Here is a 26,604-nt window from a genome sequence, read left to right as displayed (position 1 = left end):
CCAGTTTACACATGAGACTTTATTGGTTTTCTTAATTAAAGGAAAAAAATTGAATTGTAATAGAAATAAATCAAAATAAAGGTAACAAACATGTCTTGACTCATAGGTGCAAATGTGACAAGCAGGTACAGAAGCTAAGAGGCAGGACGAAGTAGACCATAGACTGATTTCCTCCTCAGGCTGAATTTTCAAAAAAGAAAGCACTGCCCGAGTTACGCATGGAGAGAAAGACAGAGTGGTTTTGGGAGACACAAAGACAACTAAAACCACTAATGACATAATCTCATTAAAACAAAAGTCCAGAGACCTTCATCAGCCATCCTAGCACAGTGATTTCACGGCTTCGAAGTCCCATTTAGTGATAAGCAGAGACAACAGGTAGGGAAATGAGACTGCCTTTCCCTTGTGTTATTACAGTGCAGTCTGTAACAACCTGTAATGCTAAAAAGTTCAAGGTTTCATTTTTATTTTATAAAAACTGACATTTAAACCAACATGATTGTTTTCCATCCATTCAGTAACTGAGAGGACAATAATATAAAAATATGTAAAAATTATTCTAGACTCATAATTACTAGATATGCTAACACCCAGATAGCTAGTATAAATTTGATGATTACAAAAATATTTTTGTTTCCATAAAAACACGTAGTTCATTTACCACTTAGTATCAGACAGACGCTGGCTACCCTGCAGTACCAAATCATCACAGGCAAAAGGGCGACGTCTAGACTTTGGGCTTCTTGTTAGGTGGATCCTGAAGACTAAACTTTGGAATTTCACCAGGAGTGTATGGAATTCTCTTGGAAGATACCTTTTTGCCAATTGTTTCAATCTGAAGGAGAAAAAAAATAGAACTATTAATCACAGTACGTGTGTGTAATCACAGCACATGTATGTAAGAGCTCTGTAATGTAGAGACAAGTTCTCTGAGTGGCCGAGAGATCTTTGGTTCCTTTATTTTTTTTTTTAGACTCAGGTGCCACTGCACCCTGCTGGCTTGATTTTGTTGGTTTACAGAGATGGGTCCTGCTATGAGTGCTGGACTCGAATTCACAGAACCTTCCAAGTGCTGGAGTCACATGTATGCACCAGCACTTGCAATTATCAAGTTAAAACACACAAGCACCTCACCTTTTATGTATCTAAGCACGATCCACATCCGACTGCACACCAGAGGGGCTCGGACAGCTTCGAGCTGCCAAATCTATCTATCTATCTATCTGTCTGTCTGTCTGTCTGTCTGTCTGTCTGTCTTTCTTTATTTTGGTGACAGGTCTTCCCTAGCTATCCTGGAACTCATTATATAGACATACATACATACATACATACATACATACATACATACATACATACATACATACATATGGGTATTTTGCCTATACATGTACATACATGTACATACTGGAAAATTGAAATCAGGGCCTTCTGAAGAGTAGTGAGCGCTCTTAAACTCCAGGCCACCTCTCCAGCCCCACACAACCACTTACCAGTGTAAGTTTACCCCTACTCTAGTAGAGATAAGCATACTAGTCTATATCTCCTTTGAATTAAAAATTAGTTCTTTCCCTGAGTCATACTACAAAGGCTGCCTGCTTTATTCATAGAAGTCTACTGCTTACCAAGTGACTCACACACTCTCTCTTATTAGGGGCCCCATTTCCTATTTTATTTCTGAGGCAGGGTATGAAGTCCAGGTAGGCCTGGAACTACCTATGCAGCAGAAAATAACCTTGAACTCCTGGTCATCCTGCTTCTACCTCCCAAGTGCAGAATTATAGAAGGGCGCTACCAAACACAGCTGAATTAAATTAAAAATAAAATAAAAACTTACTGGGGAAGTTATGTTTTATAAGAACTCAAAGTCATTCGTTTTCATCTTATATATACATGGGTGTTTTGCCTACACATACATATACATATGCACACTGTGTGTGTGCCTGGTGCCTTTGGAGACCAGAAGAGGACTGCTAGTCCCCTAGAACTGGGGTTAGAGATGGCTGTGACTCACCATGTGGGTGTTGGAAGCTAACCTGGGTCCTGTACAAGAGCAGAGCCATCCTCTTGACTAACCTGGGTCCTGTACAAGAGCAGAGCCATCCTCTTGACTAACCTGGGTCCTATACGAGAGCTGAGCCATCCTCTTGACTAACCTGGGTCCTGTACGAGAGCAGAGCCATCCTCTTGACTAACCTGGGTCCTGTACAAGAGCAGAGCCATCCTCTTGACTAACCTGGGTCCTGTACGAGAGCTGAGCCATCCTCTTGACTAACCTGGGTCCTGTACAAGAGCAGAGCCATCCTCTTGACTAACCTGGGTCCTGTACAAGAGCAGAGCCATTCTCTTGACTAACCTGGGTCCTGTACGAGAGCTGAGCCATCCTCTTGACTAACCTGGGTCCTGTATGAGAGCAGAGCCATCCTCTTGACTAACCTGGGTCCTGTACAAGAGCAGAGCCATCCTCTTGACTAACCTGGGTCCTGTACGAGAGCTGAGCCATCCTCTTGACTAACCTGGGTCCTGTACAAGAGCAGAGCCATCCTCTTGACTAACCTGGGTCCTGTACAAGAGCAGAGCCATCCTCTTGACTAACCTGGGTCCTGTACAAGAGCAGAGCCATCCTCTTGACTAACCTGGGTCCTGTACGAGAGCAGAGCCATCCTCTTGACTAACCTGGGTCCTGTACAAGAGCAGAGCCATTCTCTTGACTAACCTGGGTCCTGTACGAGAGCAGAGCCATCCTCTTGACTTTTATTTATTGGTTGCAGCAGGTTTCCTCTGGCTGTCCTGGAACTCACTATGTAGACCAGGCTGGCCTGACTCAGGGATCCACCTGTCTCTGCCTCCAAGTGCTGGGATTAAAGGTGTGCCAAATCTGAACCTGACTAAAAATTTTAAAAATATTCATCTTTCTACGTGTGTCTTAGAAATAACATTTAAAAGATAATGCTCCTGAGTTTAAGTCACAACCAGGAAAAGCAACCCTGCTGCTCACGTGCTTCTCAGGAGGGTGAGATGGAGGAATTTCCAAGGACTTAACAAAGTTGCCAGCTGACTCTGCTGAGACTAGTATCTCACAAATAGCAGGAAAAGGACTTTAGCAAGTGAGTGAGAGGTTAAAGAAACCAGATCCAGTATTTGTGGTGAGTAGATAAGGCCTTCTGTGTTCCTCCAAGCCAGTGCTAAGGACACCCACAAGCTTAGCTTGGCACCCGCCATGCTGGCAGCCCTCTTCCACCAACTGCTTTTAATCATCCCTAAATTACACTGCCAGGAGCCTCTACTCTATGTCCACACTGCTTCAGGAGGGAGCAAGTAACAACTTGTTAGTACTTGTAGGACTCTGGTACACCAGATAGGTGGGGCACACAAATGCACTGCTCTGGGCCTGTTCTGTCAGCTTTCCCAAGCTCCACGTTAATGAATGAGAATGGAAAGAGGGCTCAAAGGCCCCATGTTCTTCCTTCGGACTTCTCACAGCACAGGACAGTGCTGAGTGTCTGAAAGGTAAGCAGGAACACCAGCTGATAGTCGGGGTACCTGACAAGGTAGGTGGTAGCCATTCTCACAGGAGGATGACAGCATTGCTGCTAGGTGAAGCATTTCCTCAGAGACCACCTACAATCAGACCCCACCCCTCACCCAGGGCTTCACTGGGGTATGAAGCTCAGCTGTGAATAACAAGAGTTCGCCATGTAACCACTGTGGGTCTTCTCACTTGACCTTTATGGATGGGGTAAGACAGGTCACAGGCTGTTTCCATAAGAAGGCACCTGATACCCTGCTAGCTGCCAAGCAAAGGAAACCAACTTTACGTTACAAATGGGGAAGGAGTGGACTGGTTACCAAAGACTCCTGGCTTTGCAGAGAATGGGCCTCTTGTCCTGGTTATCTTACTGTCTTATTACTAACTTGGAAAATATGAAACTTTGAAACCCATACAATGGGTTTATAGATCATCCATGGCCATTGAGGTGGCTCAGAGTGTAAGGGACTTGCTGTACAAGCCAGGAGCCCTGTGACAGAAGGAAGGGAGGGCAAACTGACTCTACAAAGTTGTACCCTGACCGGCACACATGCCCCAACCCAAAATCATGCACACACAATAATAAAATAAAACAACGATGACCACACCAATCCAAACAAACAAAAAAGCAGCCCAGAGTCCCGATTACCTGGAAGCCAATGGTCTGTAGCTCATTGTGGAGCCCATCCAGGACACGCCGGCCATCAAATATGAAGGCTGGCTTCAGCATTCTTTTATGAATCCGTTCATAATCCAGTTCCTGTGTAGACATACAAATGAACAATTAGAACATACATGTAGACACACATTCAACTAGTGTTTGCACTGGAATGCCTCTAGAATTCTCCTTGATGTAATTAATCTCTGAGATGTCACCTTAAACATGTCCCACTCTGTGCAGATAACGAGGGCATGGGCGCCATCACATGCTTCATATGGATCCTTGGAAATGGTCACCAGTCTGGACACTACAAAAACACCAACGACCAAAAGAGATGAGAAACTGGGCGCTGTTTTAACACTTGCACTGTAGAAAGGGAGTCTGACAGTGAATGAATGGGAAGTGGGAACCAGGCACCCCCCAAAGTTCTTCACAAGTATTTCCGGGGATCTCCAGGGCTCTGTGGAGCACCACTGAGCTATAGCCCTCGCTTCTGCAAACCCTGCCAGATTAAAGCACACTGATGACATCAGCTCAAAGCTGAGAACGCAGCAGCTAAGAGTGTAATTATAGAGAAACAAGGCGGTTGGGGATTTAGCTCAGTGGTAGAGCGCTTGCTTAGCAAGCGCAAGGCCCTGGGTTCAGTCCCCAGCTCCAGAAAAAAAAAAAAAAAAAAGAGTAGAGAAACAAGGCTGAAACCGGGCAAAGCACTGACAAGAAGTGACAGAAAAACAACTACTAAATAAAGGTTTCAAAGAGAAGCCCGCTGTGTGGGAGAGTCCTACCTTGGTCATCCGCTGAGACGCCTGGATGAGAAAGATCCACCACTATCTGCTCCCTGGGTACTTTGGGGTCGTAGATGTGGAGGTGCGCACCCTCGTCCATCAGGTATTTGCTAATGTAGATACTGGAGGACTCCCTGCAGGACGGACGAGCAGGTCAGCACTGCTTTAAATGGCACATTCTGATGCCGGAATGCAAGACACAGGTAAGCCACCCCCCTCGCCTCTCTCTCTCTCTCTCTCTCTCTTTCTCTCTCTCTCTCTCACACACACACACACACACACACACACACCAGAGCTCACACACAGAGAAAAAGGAGACACACAGGTCTCTTCTGCCTATTGTGACAGCATGCTGAAGCCTTCTCCTGCTATCTTTATATGACAGGGAATAAAATACAGTAGAAAACTCATAGACACATATGTATACATTCATGTACCCCCATTCATTTCTACAAGCTGAAAGATAAGGATAAGATGAAAGGTTCCATACCTCAAAGGGCTTGAAACGGGGTTCTTTGTTTATCTCTTACACGTATGTGTTTATTTGTGTGTGTGCATTCATGTGTGTGCAGTGCATGCAGTAGTGATCAGAGAACAACTTGCAGGGGTTGGCTCTTTCTTTCCACCATGTTGAATCCCATGAGGCTTAGAAGCAAGTGCTTTTGTGCACTTCTGGCCCTGACATGTTTTAAAGCAAGCCAGTGAAATAATTAGCAGAAAAAAGTGGATCCCACTGTGGAAGGAGAGAATCGACTACTCAGAGTTGTTCTCTGACTGCCACACACACCATATGCACTCGAGCATACACGCTCCTCACCACGCCTTCCTGGCTAGCCTGGAACTTGCTATGTAGACCAGGCTGGATTCCAACTCATGGTCTCTACCTCCACCCCAAAGATTAATACTATATTTGGTAAACATTGGTAAAATTAAAACAAACAAACAATCCCCACACACACATTTTAAAAATGTTTTAAAAAACAGGTACCTGGTATCACCAGTATCCTTTTTGAACGCAAACCCCAAGATAGCTATCTTCTTATCAGTCACTGTATTAAACAGGCTGTCTATGATCCGTGATGCAAACCTCCTCCTCTGGTAGTCATTCATGTCTATGACCTGAAATTATATGTACAAGATACAATATTAGCTTACAAAAGTATAGTCTAGGACATACACGTGGTTTTATAGTAAGTACTATACAAATACAGGCCTTCATATTAATGACAAAGTTTACCTAGCACTGTTATTTAGATTTAAATCTGAAAATTAAAAATCCACCAATTGCTAGATATGGTGGCGCACACCTTTAATCCTAGCATTTGGAAGGCAGGCAGAATTCTGAGTTCTAAACTAGCCTGGTCTAGAGAGCAAGTTACAGGACAGCTACGGGTATACAGAGAAACCCTGTCTTTAAGAGAACAAAACAAACAAATAAAATAATAATAAAATACACCAATTCCCTTGCTTAGAGCCTTCCTGAAATGTTCCTTTTCTTTGACTTGATCTGCTGTGAGAAAAGCTGAGGTGGATGAGAAGATGGGCCACACAGCTAGGCTTGAATTCTGAAGGCATCTGAGATCAGACACAGGCCGCCTAGATAAGCCATCCCCACACAGGCAGCTTCCTAAACCCTCAGAGGCTCAGTGAATTGTTCACCAAAGCTCGAGATGAGAAGAAAAAGACCAAGAACAGAGGGTGAGCACTTCTGCACAAACCATGACATCCAAGTGCTGGACAAGCTTTCACCCCATATCCTAAGAGTAAAGGGTCCGAGAGCTTCTGACACCGAGCCTAAGTTGCAGATGAAGTAAACACAGGGGAAAGAGGCTTTTTCCAAGACTCCCAGGGACCATCTCAAGTCTCCGGAGCTTGAAAAGGAGCACAAAAAGTGTTGGAAAATCAGGACTTCATCTGCATCTTTTGCATAATGAGTAGCAAGATAAAGCCACCTGCTAGGCTGGGTGGAATACACAAGAAGCAAGCCATCTCTCCAGACTTCTCACAGCCATTGCTGAAATCTGAAAGGTTATGAACACAGAGAAAACCAAAGGTGTGTAAGCTGGCAGGTACCTTAGGCAAATTATGCCATTTCTCAGAGTCTCTTTCCTTTAAAAATGGGGCACAGTGTTAGTGATGAGGACTAAAAGATATTCTGCATGCAAAGTGCTCCCAGAGAGTATCCAGGATAAGCAAGCATTTGATAACTGGGAAAGGGGCTCCTGTTTTAGCTCTATGAAACAGAAATAAAGGAAAGAAAGTATCCACAGATAAAAATATTACAATGCTGGTTCTTAGGTTTCATAGAAAAGCCACGTTCCAGGGTGGCCTGAACTATGAGCATCATGAGACCCTGACTCTAATGATGGGGCATACCTATAAGGCTAGACTGGGGAGAAGGAGGCAGAGGGAGGAGGTGCTCAAGGTCATTCTCAGCTACTTGGCGAGTTCAGGACCAGCCTGTTTACAGTCTCAAACACATGCACCCAAACGTAAAGGATAATATTACTTCCTGACTAATTCTGGGGGCAAATTCAGCTAAAAAATGAGAAGTCTTGGTGCATCAAAAATGACCATCACAGTTGACTAGGAAAAAAAAAAAAAGACTAACTGAAAACAGACACTCATTAGGTAAACCTGAAATAAGTCAATGCAAAACCATTTCACCAAGGGTGCCATGTTTAATTAGAATCTAATGAGACATTATTAACTACAAAGATGTGTACCTGCTGCCAGTAACGAGCTACTTCGGGCAGATTCAGAGCCTCACAGAGATAAACCAAATTCAGAACATCTTTTTGGAAGCAGCTCCCACCAAAACCTGAGGGAACAAAATAAGCTGACAATATTTTCAGGTAAGATCCAGAAACTAAATCCTGTGGCAAAGCTTACACAACATCTGCAACTTTCATTCAGATTGTAAGTAATCACGTTCAGATAGCAGACATTTTTTGCAACTACTCGATGAGTTTAAACCCAGCCTGGGATACATAAGACCCTGTATCAAGATGAAAAGACATAGGAAAAGTGGTTCATAAATCACATGACATTTATAGGCAATCAGCTCTTTAAGTACTTACTAACTGGTTCCCTAACAAAGGTTTCGATAGAGTTACATTTGACCTTTTTTCTTTTAAAAGAGAACTTTCTTTTTTCTTTTTACGTGTGAGTCTTTTGCCTGCATGAACATGTGTGAATCTTCCTCAGAGGTTAGAAGAAAGACGGCTGGTTTAGAGGGGTTGTGGGAGTGCGAGAATAAACACGGGTCATCCACAAGAATAAACACTGCCCAGCCCCAACTTGACCTTTTCCTCACATTTAACCTCCATTTCTTCCGTCACTTACCTGGCATGAGTCCCTGTCTCTTACTTCACTGCAGTTAGTAAAATCTTAAAGTAAAGGGCCTGATGGTAAATATTTCAGTCTTTGTGGGCCATAAAATCCCTGCCGTGACCTCTGGCACTGCAGCTCCAAAGTAGCCAGGGAGAAGAGAAAGCTGTGGGTGTGGTGTGACTGTACTCCCAGAACACTTATTTACATCGAGCCGAGCCGTGGGGTGGATGCGGGCCAAGGTATGCTAGCTCACCTTTGAGCTAGTGTAACTCAGGCTACAGCAGGGAAATAAAAACTTCAGGGTCAGAAACATCTGGCCTCAGTCTGATTTGATTCTGAACAAGTTATAAAACTTTCCTTGAATGTGAATACCCTCTAAAAAGCAAGTCACAGCACCATCTTAGTAGGCCACCAGCAGTAAAAACATCAAGCATAGAATAGTGTCACATCCGTAATTCTGTTCCTGAGAGGCACAGGCAGGAGGATCAGGAGTTTGAGGCCAACCATGACTATATGGCAAGTTTAGGCTAGCTGGGCTGTATGAAATTCTGTCTTGAAAGAAAAAAAAAAAAAAAAAAAAAAACCTGAGGGATACAGCACTGATGTAGACATGACACATAGTGGGTCTTTTGTAAATAGCTTTAGTATAGTTGGAGAAAACACCAGAAGGGCAGGGAAATGTGACATGCAGCCTCTGAAACAGTGTGAGCATGTATATGTGTGTGTACACGTGTGGTGTTGGGACTGAATCCAGGCCTTGGGCATGCTAGGCAAGCACTATAACACTGAGCCATGTCCTACCTAACCCCCTTTCTGTATGTTTTATCATGAGACAGGGTTTCACCAAGTTGTGCTCTAAAAAGTATTTTTAGTGCTACAATACAGTCTAACTGCCATCAATAAGACTTTTACTTTACAGCTAGAGTAAAGTAAGTCTACAGATTGGGGTAAGGACACATGCCTGTGACTCCAATTACCTTGGAGGCTGAGGCAGGAACATAGAAGGCTCAAGCCTGACTGGGCTACAAGTTCAAGGGCATCCTGGGCAACTTATGTAATAGGAGCTAGCCTCAAACTCCTGATCCTCCTGCCTCTATTTTGTGAGGGCAAAGATAAGAGATGTCTACAGTATGCCCAGCTTAATCTTTCTAGCCTAATGGGAAGGTCCTCTGTGGGAGTCAGAGGACCCAAGGAGTCTGCTGTCCCCTTTCAGCCATGAGTTCGAGCTTCCGTCACGGGGCTGGGGACAGGGCCACTACTCTCCCAGCTCCTCACAGGCCCCAGATCTTTTGTTAAGATGTATCTCATGTGTACGAACTTTTGCCTGCATGTACATAAGTGCACCACACGCATGCCTGGTAAGTCAAGAGAGCTTAGGATGCCTGAACTCAGTCATGATGCTTGCAGGTCACCATGTGGGCACTGGGAATTATACACTGCTCCTCTACAAGAGCAGCCAGTGCTCTTAACCACTAAGCCATCTCCCCAACCCCTCGGGAGTTTTTTTTTTTTGTTTGTTTGTTTTTTTGTTTCTTTTTTTCTTTAATTTTTTTTCCTCTTTGACACAAGGTTTCTTTGTATAACCCTGGTGTCCTGGAATTCCCTCTGTAGACCAGGCTGGCCTCAAACTCACAGAGATTCACCTGCTTCTGCCTTCAGAGTGCTAGGATTAAAGGCATGCACCATCACCACCCAGCAAATCTTTGTTTTAAAACAACAGATGTTAAATAAAAAAAACAAACAAACAAACCAAATCTTCCATAAAGAGGCTCCATGAACCTGGTTAGTAACCTATTTTACTAGAGAAATATGTGGGGAACATTTTATTTACCAACGCTGGCTTTTAGAAACTTATTTCCAATTCTTTGGTCCATCCCGATAGCCGTTGCCACCTCTTCCACATCGGCGCCTGTGGCTTCACACAGAGCACTTATGGAGTTAATGCTGCTGATCCTCTGGGCAAGAAAAGCATTGGCTGCCTTTACATAAAAGAGACAGGAGCAGGTGATGATGAGTAAAAGAGCAACTTCGTAGTCAGTGCATCTCATTGACGTGATGCAAGCCACTGAGCAGGCCTAAGGGAAACTGAGGGACTGACTCGTGCTGGGGAGAGTGGAAGGCTGGATAGAAAACACAACTTAAAACAGAAGGGCTGAGGGCTGGGCCACAGTGCTACAGAGAGTGGCTAACAGGTGAGGCTCAGGTTTAATCCCCAGCACTGAAAAACAGAACAGAGTGTGTGTGTGTGCATGTGTGTTCGTGCCTGCGTGTGCGTGCACAGATGTGCATGCATGATCCCCACAGTCAGGAAGCTGGGTTTTGAGTCTGACACTGGCCTGAGTAATATGGAATACCCTGCCTAAACACACTAACAACTTAATGAAGAGTTGCAGGCGTTGCACTGACCAGTTTGGAAAGCTCTGAGGACCAAGTGTTGGTGGTGAGGATCTTTTCCTTGGGAACCCAGTGCTCGTACACAGCACAGAGTGCCTGAACAGCTCTCTGGCCCTCTGGGGTCTCATCCCCTCCAATCAGGACTCTGTCTGGGTTCTTTAGGTCCTTGATGGCTGTTCCCTCTGCCAAGAACTCAGGATTGGACAGAACCTAGAAGAGCAATGCCAAGGACAGCGTAGGGTAGAATGAATTGTGGGTAGTTTTAAGGCATCAGTCTTGACCTAAGAAGAATTAGATTTCTTTTTTTCCTTCATACCTGTAGATTCAAGTTGGGCTTTGTGTTGGCATCAAATATGCGGCGGATGCTTTCCGCTGCCCGCACAGGGACTGTGCTTTTCTCAGTCACAATTTTGTACCCATTTGAGTTCTGCACAATGCGGCGAGCACAAGCTTCAATATACTTCAGATCTGCCGCCCGGCCTTTTCCCATTCCATATGTTTTTGTTGGTGTGTTCACCTAGTGAGAGTGTTGGGGATGAAGAAGAGAGGGCCCATGAAGGTGCACAGTGTTTTCAAGATGGCGCCCAGACTATCAGTTGGCTAAGTAATCAACAGTCACGACGGCCTAACCCTCACAGGGTAACAATTTACATATATAGCCACTGGAAGAAACGACTGGAAGACCCAAGAGAATGCTTGTGGAGATGCGGGTGCCAGAGACGGGGCAGGCAGGCAGGTTCCACTCTAAAAGTCCAGGAGACAAAAATGAGCTCAACATCCCCACCTAAGGGACTGCCTGTCTCTGACATGTGTACATTGTCATGGCTAGGTCTTGCTGTGGCTTAATACCAATAAAACCATCAAGCTTTCAAAGACAGACAGACGGATTAAACATCACATGGCAAAGCAAACCACTTACAGAAATAAACACTAGATCGGCTTCTCTGATGGCATCATCAATATTGGTAGAAAAAAAGAGGTTTTTCCCTCGACAGGATTCGACTACTTCTTTTAGTCCAGGCTAGAGAAGGAAAGGGAGAAGGAGTTAAGCACTCAGTGTGATCATCAGTCCAGAGGAGACGACCACAGAATCGTCCTTGCCAAGGGGGACGGTTGTGCTGTAACTGAAAGGTCTACATTCCCAGTAGTGTCTTTAGCATAGCTGAGGACTGCAGGGCACGGCAGTGCACACCTGCAATCCTGACACTTAGGAGGCCGAGCCAAGAGAACCGAGTCTGAGGCAAGGCTGAGCTACACAGAGAATTTGAGGCCAGCCCAGGCTACATTGGGAGGTATTGTGAGTGCCAAAAAAGAAACAAAGGGGTCCTCACACGCAGAACACAGTAAGCAAGGATGACTCTATGAAATGAAGCAAAGGTGACCCCGCATGCAGATCAGCGGCTCTAAAATGCTGTGTCATTACTGACCATGTACCTGGGTGACACATTAACCATTAACTCCTCCATATCAACTACTATCAGATCCTTCAAGGCCCTGCGATTTCAAGCAAACATTCTGCACTGTCATTATGAATGCGGTCCCTGCCACCCCATGACTCACACCATCGAGGTGGCTGTTAAGTCAGTATTTACTTCATACAAACAGACTTCAGGATGCATTTTCTGTAAGAAACACTGAAAATCTTTATTACTTTTACCCATCCAATTTTACTGGTAATATATTTATGTTAAAAATAAGTTGAGGGCTGGAGAGATGGCTCAGTGGTTAAGAGCACCCGACTGCTCTTCCAGAGGTCATGAGTTCAATTCCCAGCAACCACATGGTGGCTCACAACCATCTGTAAAGAGATCTGATGCCCTCTTCTAGTGTATCTGAAGACAGCTACAGTGTACTTATATATAATAAATAAAATAAATCTAAAAAAAAAAAATAAGTTGAGAGCCGGGTGATGGTGGTGCATGTCTTTAATTCCAGCACTTGGGAGGCAGAGGCAGGGGGATCATATCTGTGGTTTGAAGCCAGCCTGGTCTGCAGAGTGAGTTCCAGGACAGCCAGAGCTACACAGAGAGACCCTGTCCTGAAAACCCAAACAAGCCAACCCTACCCAAACCAACCCTATATTTATTCTAAGTACGGGTATGTGTGGTATGCATACACATGCATGGCAACCCCTACTCACACCCCCACCCCCGGTGTGTACACGTGGAGGTCAGAAGACAACCTTTGTGGTCAATGCTCTCCTTTTTCTTTTTTCTTTTTTCTTTTTTTCGGAGCTGGGGACCGAACCCAGGACCTTGCGCATGCTAGGCAAGCGCTCTACCACTGAGCTAAATCCCCAACCCCCAGTGCTCTCCTTATACTGGGGACCATGCTCAGGTCATCGGGCTTGATGGCATGTTCCTTTACCCACAGAGCCATCTAGTCAGTCCAAAAGTATTCTCGTAGAGAGAAAAAAGAACAAAAACTAAGCTTAAATCTCATCAGATGTCTTCTACATGTAACTGGCAATTTACAGAAAATAAAGGATACAGGAAAATAACATAAAAATATTCAAGGGAGCTCCAGAGTCAACCATGAAAATACACTCTGAAAATTTCCACAACAAACCAATTTCTCTAACCAAAAAACAGAGGAGAGAACAAAAACTCTAAGAGAGCCAGGGAGGATGTACGAGTGAACAGGAAATCAAGATTATAGACTTAGAAAAGACACTGCTCAGTGTGGTGGTGCACACTGTGCGCAGCGCTCAGAGGCTGACGGGAGGCCTTCACATTTGAGACCAGCCTGTTTTGTCCAGAGAGATCCTGTCTCAAAAGAAATAAACAAAATAAGAGATTTTTTGAGACAGCGTCTCATATATCCCAAACTGGCCTCGAACTCACTCTTGTGGGACTGTTCCTCCTGACTCCAACTCTTGAGTGCCTCCTCTGAGGAAAAAGCGCAGGTCTGTGCACGCAGAGCAGCGCTCCACGACTGAGCAACGCCCCGGCCACACGCTGCTTTCTAAGGGCTTATTATCTTAGCAACTGTCACTGCAGTGCCCTCAATTTCTTCTTTTTCTCTTTTGCAGTACTGGAGAGGAAATCCAGGGCCTGGCACATATTAATCACGTGCTACACTCCTGTAACATTCTTTTTTTTTTTTTTTTTTTTTTTGGTTCTTTTTTTTCGGAGCTGGGGACCGAACCCAGGGCCTTGCGCTTCCTAGGTAAGTGCTCTACCACTGAGCTAAATCCCCAGCCCCTCTCCTGTAACATTCTTATCAGAACTTTTTATTGGATAACTTTGGCCTTTTACTCTTTTTTTTTTTTTTTTTCCGGAGCTGGGGACCGAACCCAGGGCCTTGCGCTTCGCTAAGCAAGCGCTCTACCATGGCCTTTTACTCTTAATATAGCCCAGGCTAGCCTGGAACTCATTATGTAGTTCAATAATTCTCCTGCCTCAGCCTCTCAAGTACTGGGATTACAAAGCATGCAGTACAACATCTAGACTGGCTTTCCTTTTGTTCTTTCTTTTTCTTTTTCTCTGGAACACAGGGCCATATGTTGGCTAGTCAAGCGAGCATGAAGTGCATCCTAGAACTATGCAGAACCTTGAGGCAGGGTCTCAGCTATATACACCAGGCAAACCTCGAACTTGCTTCAGTCCCCCTGAGAGCGGGTTATGAGCATGCCCAGCCAGACTTTTTTTTCATTGTCTTGGGTGCAGTCATACGTTGCACAATAATAGTATTATTATTATAAGATAGTTAACCAACACGGCACGAAAACAACAAGCATGAAACAAAGAGCTGCTTAATATATTTTACCTCATAAATAGGAAGCGTTGGAGAATTCCATGCATTGATCCTGGCCTCATTGACATCCACAACCGTTACCCTGATTTCAGGGCACATGTGAGCAATGACACTGCATGTGGGTCCGCCGACGTAGCCCGCACCAATGCAACAGATCTTCTTGATCTCAACCATGACTGAACTAGAAGGGACACAATTAACAATGTTTTAACATTGAAAACAGAAAATCTGGACAAATCATTGGCATATTCATCTCAAAAGTGTCGGATATCTGGAGCCACTTCCTATGTTTCCTCAGGCCTCTTCTCCACTATGCCAGCACAGAAGAGAGAGCGAGTTTATAACAACTGATAGTATTGCAGACACCATAAAAGTATAATGTCTTGACAGTTAGACAGTAAAGAAGTAGAGTAATAAAGCCAGGCTGTGGTGGTAGGTTTCTTTAACCCAGCATTCAGGAGGCAGAGGCAGGCGAATGAGGGTTTAAGGACACCCTGGTCTACAGAGCGAGTTCCAGGACATCACAGCCAGGGCTACACAGAAAAACCCTGTCTTGAAAAATCCAACAAAGAAGAAAAAGAAGGACAAAGATGAGGAGAAGGAGGAGGAAGAGGAGGAAGAAGAGGAGGAGGAGGAAGAAAAGGAAAAGAAGAGGAAGAGGGAGAGGAGGAGGAAGAGGAGGAGGAAAAGGAGGAGAAGGAAAAGGAGGAGGAGGAAGAAAAGGAAAAGAAGAGGAAGAGGGAGAGGAGGAGGAAAAGGAGGAGGAGAAGGAAGAGGAGGAGGAGGAAAAGGAGGAGGAGGAGAAGGAAAAGGAAGAGGAAGAGGAAGAGGAGGAGGAAGAAGAAGAAGAAGAAGAAGAAGAAGAAGAAGAAGAAGAAGAAGAAGAAGAAGAAGAAGAAGAAGAAGAAGAAAGCTCTCCAGAGTAAATTTTATTCATCAATGCAATTTGAGCTTTACAAAGGCGAGTTTTCCAACAGGTTTAGATGGTCACAGATGTTGAGATTAGTTCTATGATTCAGATCTGGCCTCTAAGATTAAGCTCCTGCTTGGCTAAAATTTATTCCTCAAGAATCATGTGGGGGGGGGGGGGGCTGGGGATTTAGCTCAGTGGTAGAGCGCTTACCTAGGAAGCGCAAGGCCCTGGGTTCGGTCCCCAGCTCCGAAAAAAAGAACCAAAAAAAAAAAAAAAAAAAAAAAAAAAAGAATCATGTGGGTAACTTAATTCCTAATGCAAAAGTGCTTGGAGGTGGGGCATAAAAGGAGTTTACAACTGAGAGCTCTACCCTGAGCGGATTAACACCTGTCATAACAGGGCTTAAGGCTACAGGTTTGAGCTCATGCTCTTCTGTTCTTCCGCCAGGGAATGACACAGCAAAAACAGCACAGTGCCAGATGTCAAGCCCTCCATCTTGGTTTTGCCAACCTCTAGTACCCTGAGCCAAGATATTTCTGTTTGTTATAAGTAATCCATCTCAAGTTGTTCTAGCAGCAGAAAATAGAGCAAAATACCCCTAAATACTTAATTGGCACCAACAGATTATTTTTAAGTATTGGACAATAATTTTTTTCTTTTTTTCTTTTTTCGGAGCTGAGGACCGAACCCAGGGCCTTGCACTTGCTAGGCAAGCGCTCTACCACTGAGCTAAATCCCCAACCCCGGACAATAATTTTAAAACTCTATTTCAACTTCAATCAGAAAATGGGAAAAGGCTAAAGGAACGTTCAAGAGTGTTTGTTTGCTGGTGTGTACACCTATGTGTGGGCAGGCAGATGCCTGAGGCCCACTTCATGTTCCTCTATTGCTCTTGAGCCTGGAGCCTGCTGTTGTCCAGGCAGCAATCCCTAGCCATACTGTCTCTGGCTCTCAGCCCTGGGTACAGGTGTGTATGGTCACAGTAGCTTTTACTGGGTGCTGGGGTCCAAACCAGGTCTTTGGGCTCATATAGCAAGTAGTTTACTGCTCTGCCATCTCCCTAGTCCAGCAAAGCAATTTCTGCAGTTATCAATACTGTTGCACTGATCTTAGTAAGTTTTTAACAGTCACCTAACTGAATGACACTAAAAATTTACAAGGAACTAGTTGACTTGTGTCTCTATAACTGCTGTCAAATGACCAATCATTTCCATTTCTCTTTTTTTTTTTCTTTTTTTCTCTTTTTTTTTTTTCAGAGCTGGGGACTCTACCACTGAGCTAAATCCCCAACCCCAATTATTTCCATTTCTGCCAAGGTCTCAGACATCGCCCATCAAAGCCATTCATGAAACCCAGAGAGAGAAAAATAGTAAGCAGAGAGTTTAACAGCTTGTTGTGGATTCCGGCATGGATCAGAGGAGGTACTCTGGTCAGCCTAATCACAGTGCTTCCCAAGAATGTATCTAGATCTGTGTAAGAGTTTGCTCAGCATGCATGATATAAGGCAGAATCAGTCTTAGTATTGCAATAAACAAACAAATAGTTTTAGTTCCCCAAAGAGGGAAGCCTTGGAATTTCAGAATTCTACAAGAAAGTATTTCTAATGATATTCATAAAAGTAAATTTTGGGGAGGGGCCAGTTTTCTCCTTCCACGATGTGGATCCCTTTGGTGCCAAAGTAGAATGTTACAAGGAAATATCTCTCAAGACTCCTCAGTTCCACCCCATCCCTACTGACTCTGCTTCAGGCAGCTCCTTTGTTTCCTGTGTATACTCCCACTGTTACATTGCCTAACTACATGTTCTTATATGTATATGTAATGTATATGTTATGTTCAATGCATATACAGAGGTAGGGGTGTGTGTGTGTGTGTGTGTGTGTGTGTGTGTGTGTGTGTATTATGACCTTTTTGAGACAGGCTAGAACTCTCTATGTAGTAGACCAAGCTGGCCTCAAACTTAGAAAGAGCTGCCTCCTGAGTGCTGAAATGAAAGGTGTGCACCGTCATGCCCGACATGATCTTATTTCCGAACTGAAGAAATACCACAGTCTCTACATGTGGCTTTTTTTTTTTTACTTACTGTATTCTACAGTCATATCCTCAGCTTTAATGGTTATGTTGCATTCTTCTAAAGAACAAGAAATATTAAAACCATGCGAAGTCTAGTAGATTCCTTAGAGCCTAAGCAAGTGAGTTAAAAGTTCTCTATTGGAGGTTGGGGATTTAGCTCAGCGGTAGAGCGCTTGCCTAGCGAGCGCAAGGCCCTGGGTTCGGTCCCCAGCTCCGGGGCGGGGGGGGGGGGGGGGGAGGGAAGTTCTCTATTACACTTGTGAAGCTACAGATATAAAACATTCAATTAAGTAACTTTTAGGATTGCAAGACTTGACTCAGTATAAATACCAAGGGTACCCAAGCTGACTTCTGGCAGTCGGCCATCTTTCCTTGCCTGACCCATCATGCTTTGCCTACCCTGAATGAATGGAAAAGATGATGTTGGGAACACTAACTAAGTGGCTAAGTTCCAGGAAATCTGAAAATCTCCCACCTTTGGGGAGACATGTTTCTAGCCGTCACTGCGGCTGTCCCACCTCTACACAAGGGAACTTGGGCATCTGATTTCACAAAAATCACTTCAGTTTGTTCCAGGGCTTAATCCTTTCCATCACAAAAAAGTAATGTTTCCAGGGTGGGCCTGGTGGTGCATGCCTTTGGTCCCAGCACTTAGGAGGCAGAGGCATGTGGATCTATGTGAGTTCGAGGCCTGCCTGGTCTACAAAGCAAGTTCCAAGACAGCCAGGGATACACAGAAAAAACCTGACTTGAAAAAAAAAAAAAAAGGAAAAAGGCAAAGAAATAGGAATTATACCCTAATAAAACAGCTAAGTGATAAGAAGATCATCAGCCGGAAGGCAAAATGAGTGTCCAAGGAGAACAGGATGAGGTGAAGAGGGGCCCGTGAGATGGCTTAGAGGGTAAAGCAAACCTGATGGCCTCATTTCAGTCTCTGCACCCCACATAAGGTGGAGGGAGAAAACTAGCTCCTGAATGTTGCCCTCTGCCTCCACAACATAACCCCTCCCACAATAATAATTAATAAAAATCGGGGGTGGGGAGAGCAAAAGGCAGAAAAGGATCACCTCAATGCAGAAGAACAAATTGGGCCTGGAAAGAAAGCCAGAAAGAACAGTCTAGGTTGGTGGTGGCGGGGGGGGGGGGGGGGGGGGGGGAGTAAACAGAAGTGAGGCGCTCGCTCAGTGAGTAGCTGTGGCTACTGAGTTGCTGTGAGAAAGAAACAATCACTGTCTCCTAAGGCAATGACTTCCGTACAAGTGGGCTCTGGAGTGCCTCTCTCCAGAGAGCAAGACAGCAATCTGTAAGGCACAATCTACTAGCAATCCACAGTGGAATGAGCCATCATCATTAGAGGCATTGATTGATATGACTAAAACCTGTTCCCTATTGGAGAGGGAGTATGGTTACGATCACAGTGGTGCAGGGTTTAAGTGTGGAGACTGACAGTTGGGAACAAGACAATTTGATAATGGTGTGATGTTTACTTTTATACAAAAGAACGTAAAGAGGAGATATTTTTCTGATTCCAGGGAAATAAAGACAGGGATAAAATTTTCCAGGCTTGGGATGGAGAGATGGCTCAGAGGTTAAGAGCACCGACTGTAACCTGAGTTCAATTCCCAGCAACCACATGGTGGCTCACAACCATCTGTAATGGGATCTGATGCCCTCTTCTGGTGTATCTGAAGACAGCTACAGTGTACTTGTATATGATAAATAAATAAATCTTTTAAAAAAATTTTTTCCAGGCTTGGACAGCATAATTCCTCAAAATTCTCTGTTCTGATGCTTTATAAATGTGGATTCCCAGAAACAGATGGCCTAGATCTCAGGTACAAGTACAGTTAGCTGCTCCTCTGTCCCAACAGGTTCTATACCCACAGAATCAGGCAAGTGGTGTGTGGTGCATGTGAGAGTGTGTGTGTGAAAGTGTGAGTGTGTGAGTGTGTGTGAGAATATGTGTGAGTGTGTGAGTGTGTGTGCATGTGAGTGTCTGTGTGTGAGAGTGTGTGTGAGTGTGTGAGTGTGTGTATGAGTATGTGAGTGAGTGTGCGTGAGTATGTGTGTGAGAGTGTGTGAGTGAGTGTGTGAGAGTGTGTGAGTGTGTGTGCGTGTGAGTGTGTGTGAGTGTCTGTGTGTGAGAGTGTGTGTGTGAGTGTGTATGTGTGTGTGAGAGTGTGTGAGTGTCTGTGTGTGAGAGTGTGTGTAAGATCGGAGACCAAGGATAAGGACACAAATCTTTTAATCCTAGCACTAGGGAAGCAGAAGCAACTTTGAGGCCATCCTGATCTACATTGCAAATTCCAGGTCAGTTCCAGTAACCTAGTGAGGCCCCATCTAAAAAAAAAATCAGATCTTTACTGAATATGTATAGACTTTTTCTTCTTGTTGCTTAAACAATAAGATAGAACTATTTATATTATACTAGACATTACTTTTATTGTTTTGAGACAAAGTCTCCCTATGCAGCCTACGTTGGCCTAGTTGCTCTGTAGCCTGGGCTGGTCTTGTGCTCATGAACACCTCTACAGTGCTAGGATTGTAAGTATGTGCCATGATGTCAGTTATATTGGATATCCTATGTCACCTGGAGATGATTTAAAGCACATGCACAGGGTAAGGAAAGAATACTGCACCGTTTTATTTAAAGAACTTGAGCATTCCCAGATGTGGACATTTGCAGTAGTCCTGGCATAAACGTCCCAGAGATACCAAAGGACCACTGTGCAGGCCCTGCCATAAGATCCCTACTGTGATAACTGTCCACAGCAGTGTTTCCTTTCAGTCTCTGTAAACTACATCATAATCAATATCTCAATAACCCTAACTAACTCTGGGCCATATCTTCAAGGCTCTCAAGACTGAACCAGAACTATCACATATAAGACATCTGGCCAGGCTGGAGAGATGGCTCAGTGGTCATTATTGCTGTTCTCCCAGAGGACCTAGGTTTAGCCCCTAGCACCACATAGTGGTGGTTCACAACCACCCATAACTCCAGTTTCAGGGGATCTGATGCCTTCTGACCATAGGTACCAGGTATGCACATGGTATAGACATACATGCAGCCAAAACACCCAAACACATCATTTAAAAAGAAAAATTGACACCTGTCTCCCTCCCTGATTAAACAAATAAGTAGAATTTCTAAGTAGTGTTGGTCCACAGGATCTTTCAGGGTTATAACTTAATCCCAAAAAGTTACAGCTATTAAAACAGCCAATACCCTCAAGCTCAAATTGGACATGCTCTGTTAAACATTCACAGAGTACACGTGGATCAAATGACTATGGAAGGAAACTTCTGGGCTTAAGAAGTTCATAGTCTAATAATGTATCCCAAGCTAATGGATTCTTTTAAAATTAATTTATTTAATACTTATTAATGTACACTACATGAGTACCTGGGAGATAGATGGTTGTGAGCCACCAATGTGAGTGCTGGGAATTGAACCCAGGTCTTCTGCAAGAGGAACAAGTGGTCTTTAACCACTGAGGCATGTCTCCAGCCAAGGCTGGTGGTCCTGATCAGCTGTTGTTCACTGCCATTCCTTTAACACCTAGGATGGCTATGCACCACAGAGTATTGAGTTAATAACTGTTCCCTGGGGCCTCTAGGATTACAAACTCCATGTCTCATGTGTTAGTTAAGATGGCTGATCATAGATTACAGTAAACAATTTGACTGCTACCTTCCTTAGCCACCTAAAGAATGTACTCATATTCTCCCTGAGTTACCTCTAATATTATTTGTTTTTATAGTGCAGGGGATTAAATCCAGGGTCTCACGCATCCCAGGTAGACATTCAACCCCCGTGTCCCACCCCCTAGTCCTCAAGTTACTTCTTAGGTGCCTTTATTTCAAGACCATAATTCAGGGCTTTTTCTAAGCAGTAGTCACTGACTACTTCAGCTATATCTGTACTGTAGAACTGGATATGTCTGGGTTCCCCCCGCCTTCGGTTTTGTGTTTTCCTTCTCCCTCCTCCTCTTCCTTCTTCTCTTCTCCACACACACTCACACACACACACCCTTTTCTTTCTCTCGATAAGGTTTCACTCTGCAGCCGAGGCTGGTCTGGAACTGGCAGAGATGCTTCTGCCTCAGCCTCCTGGAAACTGATTCTAGGCCATGAGCCACTACACTCAGCTACTTAAGTTGAGTCTTCATTCTGGGTTGGTATTCTGGCCTGGCTAGTTTTCTTATGAAGTACAGCGTATGCAAGACAATGGGAAATTACTTAAGAAGAAGGATACAGTATAGTCAATGCAAATCAAATAAAGTCACTTGGAAGTTTCAAAAGAATCCTAAATAAACTTTAAAACGGAGTTTGATACAATGTTATCAATACAGCTTCTATGACATGTTTCTGATTCTGTTTTTCTTCTTCCTCCTTTTAGTGTTTTGTTTGGTGATATGCAGGCCTGGCACACGTGGAGGTCAGAGGACAACTTTTGGGGTGCAGGCTTTCCTTTCGCTGTGTGTTCTGGGGATCGAGTTCAAGGCTGTCAGGCTTGTGCCACAACTGCTTTAACCAGCAGGCTCGTCTCACCATATTCTACTTCTATATGCTCTAGCCCTCACTGTGTTGACAGAAAAGTGGGCCTGTTTGCTTACACAGGCATTCTGAAATGAGTCTTCACCTCAAAAAACATTTTGGGATCCACAATATACCATACCATCCTGAAAATCTCATAAATTCAGATAAGCATTTCAACCTACAAGATGTCAGTCACTAACAGCCAACAAATGTCCTATACTGCAATCTGAACAGAATATCATCCGTCTGCCACCCCTTTCCCAGTTACAGGAGAACGAACTAAACAGCAGACATGATAAGGCAGCTGGATACACCAATCTCAGTCATTTCCTGGAGGCACACTTAAAAGATTCCTGATGGGGGGGGGACTATTGTGAAAGACTTAATTTTATGTCTAACGGGAATGATACACACTGTGGAAATTCCAGAAAAGAGAGAGCATGCCTAGTGGGTAGAGATTTTATAACAGAGAAAGCAATACAGAGATAAAAAAAGGGGGGGGCAAGCTGGGGAGTGGGGGAATGTCTTTTCCAAACCAAGGTTGTGTAGCATTCAGCTCAGACTAGAAGCTGAGTGCTCAAAAGCGCAGCTCACAGCAGAAACACTCAGCTCTTTCAAGTCCAGAACCCCTCAGAAGAAACAGACCAGACTACTGTTCTCCATTTCTTAGGGGATTTGAAAAAAACCTCAGACTGGCCTTTGAGGTGAGTGGATGAACAGTTAGTCTTCTGTGTACCCCACATATGAGCTCTCTCCCAGCCAGCCCCTCCTTTCTTTATACGAGATTTCTCAACCAACCCTACTCAATTACACATAGTATGTGAAGATTTTCAAGATCTCACAAAAACATGGTCTCTGAAGCCCCCAAGAAAGGCCTTCCCTGACATTAAGTAGAACGTCTAAACATATGTCCAAAGGCCAACAATGGACTGCAGGAGCCAATCCCTTCCTCCCAACCCCCAGGACATAGGATAAATGCTTCATCTTCAAGAGGATTTGCTTTCTACTTAGGGGCTACCAGAGGAGAGCAGCCCAGGTGAGCAGACTCTAATCCCCAACAAAGCTTAGGACTATGAAGCGCCCATTAGGCCCTACAGAGAGGACCCTTTCCTTCGGGGTGGCGGGGGGCGTTTGGCTGTTTGAACCGGCGGGAAAATCTCGTACGTTTCAAATCGGAAAATGGAAAGAATGAGAATTGGCTTGAAGATACACGAGTTGCGAATTAAAAGCCCGGTTCGTCTGATCTCCTGCAAGCGCACGACGTGATACCCGCCGGGCCCGAAAAGGAGGACAAGGATGGTGCAGTAGGGAGCCTCTCCAAGAGCGGGAAGCGGCCGGGACCGCGCGCACACCCGGGCCGCGAAAAGGGGACGCCCGCAAGGATTGGTGCTTACCCACTTCCAAGGCCAGGACACAGCGGCCGCGCAGATCACGTTCTCTCGGACAGCGCCTTCCTCCCAAGCCACAAGCTCCACACACCTCTCCGCCCGCCGCTCCCCGAGGCGGGGGCCCGCGGCCGTATTTAAATGCTTCTGCTGGGGAAGGCGGAGGCTTCATTCCCTTGCAACCAGGCCTCCCGGGACTCTGGACTCGGCCACCGCCCCGCACTGCCCCGCCTCCCTTCGCTCCAGGCCCCTGGGCAGGCCTCTATTTCCTTCTGGACCTAGAGGGGTGTAGGGGGCGGGCCCAAATGTATGACCACGCCCCTTGTGGAGACAAGGCGAATCAGCTGGAGCCAACTCACGGGCTCCGCCCCCGCCCGCAGCGAGCGGCCCTGGGCGTGGCTGCGTGCGCCGCGGGTCCCGCTAAACCGACCGGCTGCAGGAGTGGGTGTTGTGGTCCGGATTAGTCGTTATGGTCCGTGTTTCTTCCCCTGGGTCCCTGGAATCTGGGATGAGGAAGGTTCGCGCGTGCCAAATGAACCACCAGTGATCACAGGGCCTGGGGTTGTGGGGGTGGGGGGAGGCGAGCCCACAGAAAGGTCTTCCGGCTTTCTGGCCTTCCGCTTATCCTGGAGCCAGAGCTCGGTTCTCAGCCACCGGACTCTGATGGAGGGCCTCTGCTGCCCTTCAAGCCCCTGGGTCTGCCGCCCTTCAGACAGCTGCCCAGAGTTTAGTCACGTCCCATCCCTATGACTCCGGGTCTGGGAAGGAGATGCCTCAGGTCGAAACGATGTTGAGTTCCATAATGACTGAAGCAGTGTCTCCCCGTTGGTCCTAGGCCAGAGAACCCCGCGCCTACGCCCGGAGGGCGGAGGACGTATTTTCCAGGAAAACTTTCCAGCCAAATTCTAAAGGGAGGTTGCATGATGCATAGCAAGGCGTATGCAACGTAGACATGTGTGGGTGTGTATTTGCGTGTGTATATGTGGTACTAGAGATTGAACTCTAAGCATTCTACCACTGAACTGTCTCCAATCCTTACAAATGGATAAAAAGAGCAAAATTGCCACCTAGAGAAAGGGCTAAGGGGTTCACTCCCCAGGACACACATCCGGAGACTCAAAACTGCCTGAAACTCCAGCTCCAGGTGTCCATGCTCTGTCCACCAGCACAAACGTGGCACACACACAGACACCTGTACACATAAAAAGTAAAATTAGTTAGCCTGCCCACGGGAGTCTTTTGAGACATGGCCTCTGTGTAGAGGTGGCAGATCTGGAACTCTCTGTATAGTTCAGACTGGCCTTAAACCTTCAGTGATTCCCTTACTTGACCTCCCAGGAATCATGATTACTGGCACGCCCACTTTTAATGCGAAGGTTTGTTTTGTTTCTTTTGCTACTAAGGATCATCTTAAGACTGAAATCAAAAAAGAGAAAAAGCAAGATAAGAGGTGGCTCAGCGGTTAAGAACACACTGGTTGCTCTTCTAGAAGTCCTGAGTTCAATTCCCAGCACCCACATAGCAGCTCACAACTATCTAATATAGCATAGTTCCAGGGTTTCTGACACCTGCACAAAGACAAACATGCAAACAAATACCATTGAGCATAAAATAAACAATAAAAATTTAAAAAAAAGAAAAAGCTAGGCACAAAAACCTGTCCCTCTATGTTAGGTGGCGATATGTTCTGAGAAATGTGTTAAGCACATTTGTTCTGCCACATCATCCTGACTTAAACTACACTGGCATCAGTACTGGATGTAATATGGGACCACCCTGTATGAAGTCAGCCCTTGGTGAAATGAGACTATGTAGTGCTTGACTGTGCCTCGTGGGGAAAGTAATTAGGAAATTTTGAAAGCACGTTCAAATGCCTTGGAGCTGAGGTAGCAGCTCAGTGGGCAAAGTAGTTGCTATTGCAAGCACGGAAGTCTAAGTTCATTTCTCTCGGGCACACAGGGAAAAGCCAAGTGCTGGGACTGGAAAGATAGCTCCATAGTTAAAAGCAAAGACGCAAAGACGCTCTTGTTTGTCCGAGCACCTGCCTCAGGAACGCTCAAAACCACCCCAGTCCTGGAGACCCACAGAGACACACAGGCATACTTTAAAAACAAAACCTTTGGGGCTGGGGATTTAGCTCAGTGGTAGAGCGCTTGCCTAGGAAGCACAAGGCCCTGGGTTCGGTCCCCAGCTCCGAAAAAAAAAGAACCACAAAAAAAAAAACAAAAAAAAAAAAAAAAACCTTTCTGTAGAAAAGGCTGCTGCTGTTAGGTTTGTAAAATCAATAGTGGAGAGACAGAGAATAGGAGGAACTCTGGGGCTTGCTGACCAGAGAGACTCTTGCCAAATTGGTAAGCTCCATATTCCACGAGAGACTCTGTCCCAAAATAAATAAATAAATAAATAAATAAATAAATAAATAAAGTGAGAGGGCTGGAGAAATGTCATAGTATTTAAGAGTACAGGCTGCCGGGGCTGGGGATTTAGCTCAGTGGTAGAGCGCTTGCCTAGCAAGCGCAAGGCCCTGGGTTCGGTCCCCAGCTCCGAAAAAAAAGAACCAAAAAAAAAAAAAAAAAAAAAAAAAAAGAGTACAGGCTGCCATTTCAGAGGTCCTGAGTTCAAATCCCAGCAATCACATGGTGGCTCACAACCATCTGTAATGGGATCTGATGCCCTCTTCTGTCATGCAGGCATATATGTCACAGAACACTCATATACATAAAAAAAAAGAATGCTTTAAAAATAAATAAAGTGAGAGCTCCCTTGGGAGAGGGGTAACAGGTGGCAATGAAGGGTGAACATGATCAAAATAAATTATCTGTAAGTATAAAATTGTATAAAAATTATTTAATAAAATAAAGTGAAAGCAAGAGGAAGACCTCAACCTTTGCCCTCTGGGTGCACATGTACACACACATACATATATGTGCATGCTTAAAAATAGTTTTTAAGTTCTTTTTTTTTTTCTGAAGTCCTGGCTGTCTTGGAACTCTCTATAGACCAGTCTGACCTGGAACTGAGATTCCCCTGCCTCTGCCTTTCAAGTACTGAGATTTATATTTTACTCTCTTGATAGGCTTCATGATGGCAAGTCTGAGTATTGTTAGTGTTTTTGTCAACTTGATACAAACTAACATTGTCTGTGAAGAAGAAGCCTCAACTGAGACTACCTCTATGGAACTGGCCTATAGGCAAGGCTGTGAGGCTCTGGGGCTTACCTGAAATTTACTGTGTGCA

The 26,604-nt window shown here is 45.0% G+C and overlaps 1 protein-coding gene across 1 annotated transcript; it reads right to left on the bottom strand.

Moving 5' to 3' along the window:
- Positions 1–23,479, bottom strand: Ugdh (UDP-glucose 6-dehydrogenase). Its single transcript, NM_031325.2, is given in 12 exon segments — positions 1–835; positions 4,176–4,286; positions 4,403–4,494; positions 4,973–5,106; positions 5,961–6,091; positions 7,699–7,793; positions 10,137–10,284; positions 10,712–10,909; positions 11,016–11,216; positions 11,619–11,720; positions 14,468–14,636; positions 23,377–23,479. Coding segments are annotated over 11 exon segments (1,482 nt in total). The 5' UTR covers positions 14,630–14,636; positions 23,377–23,479; the 3' UTR covers positions 1–727.
- Positions 23,480–26,604: the final 3,125 nt, after the last annotated feature.

Source organism: Rattus norvegicus, chromosome 14 (assembly GCF_021556685.1).
Source record: "Rattus norvegicus strain SHRSP/BbbUtx chromosome 14, alternate assembly SHRSP_T2T, whole genome shotgun sequence".
NCBI classification, from domain to species: Eukaryota; Metazoa; Chordata; class Mammalia; order Rodentia; family Muridae; genus Rattus; species Rattus norvegicus.
Note: the sequence above shows the minus strand (reverse complement) of the source record. Positions and strands in the feature narration are given on the sequence as shown.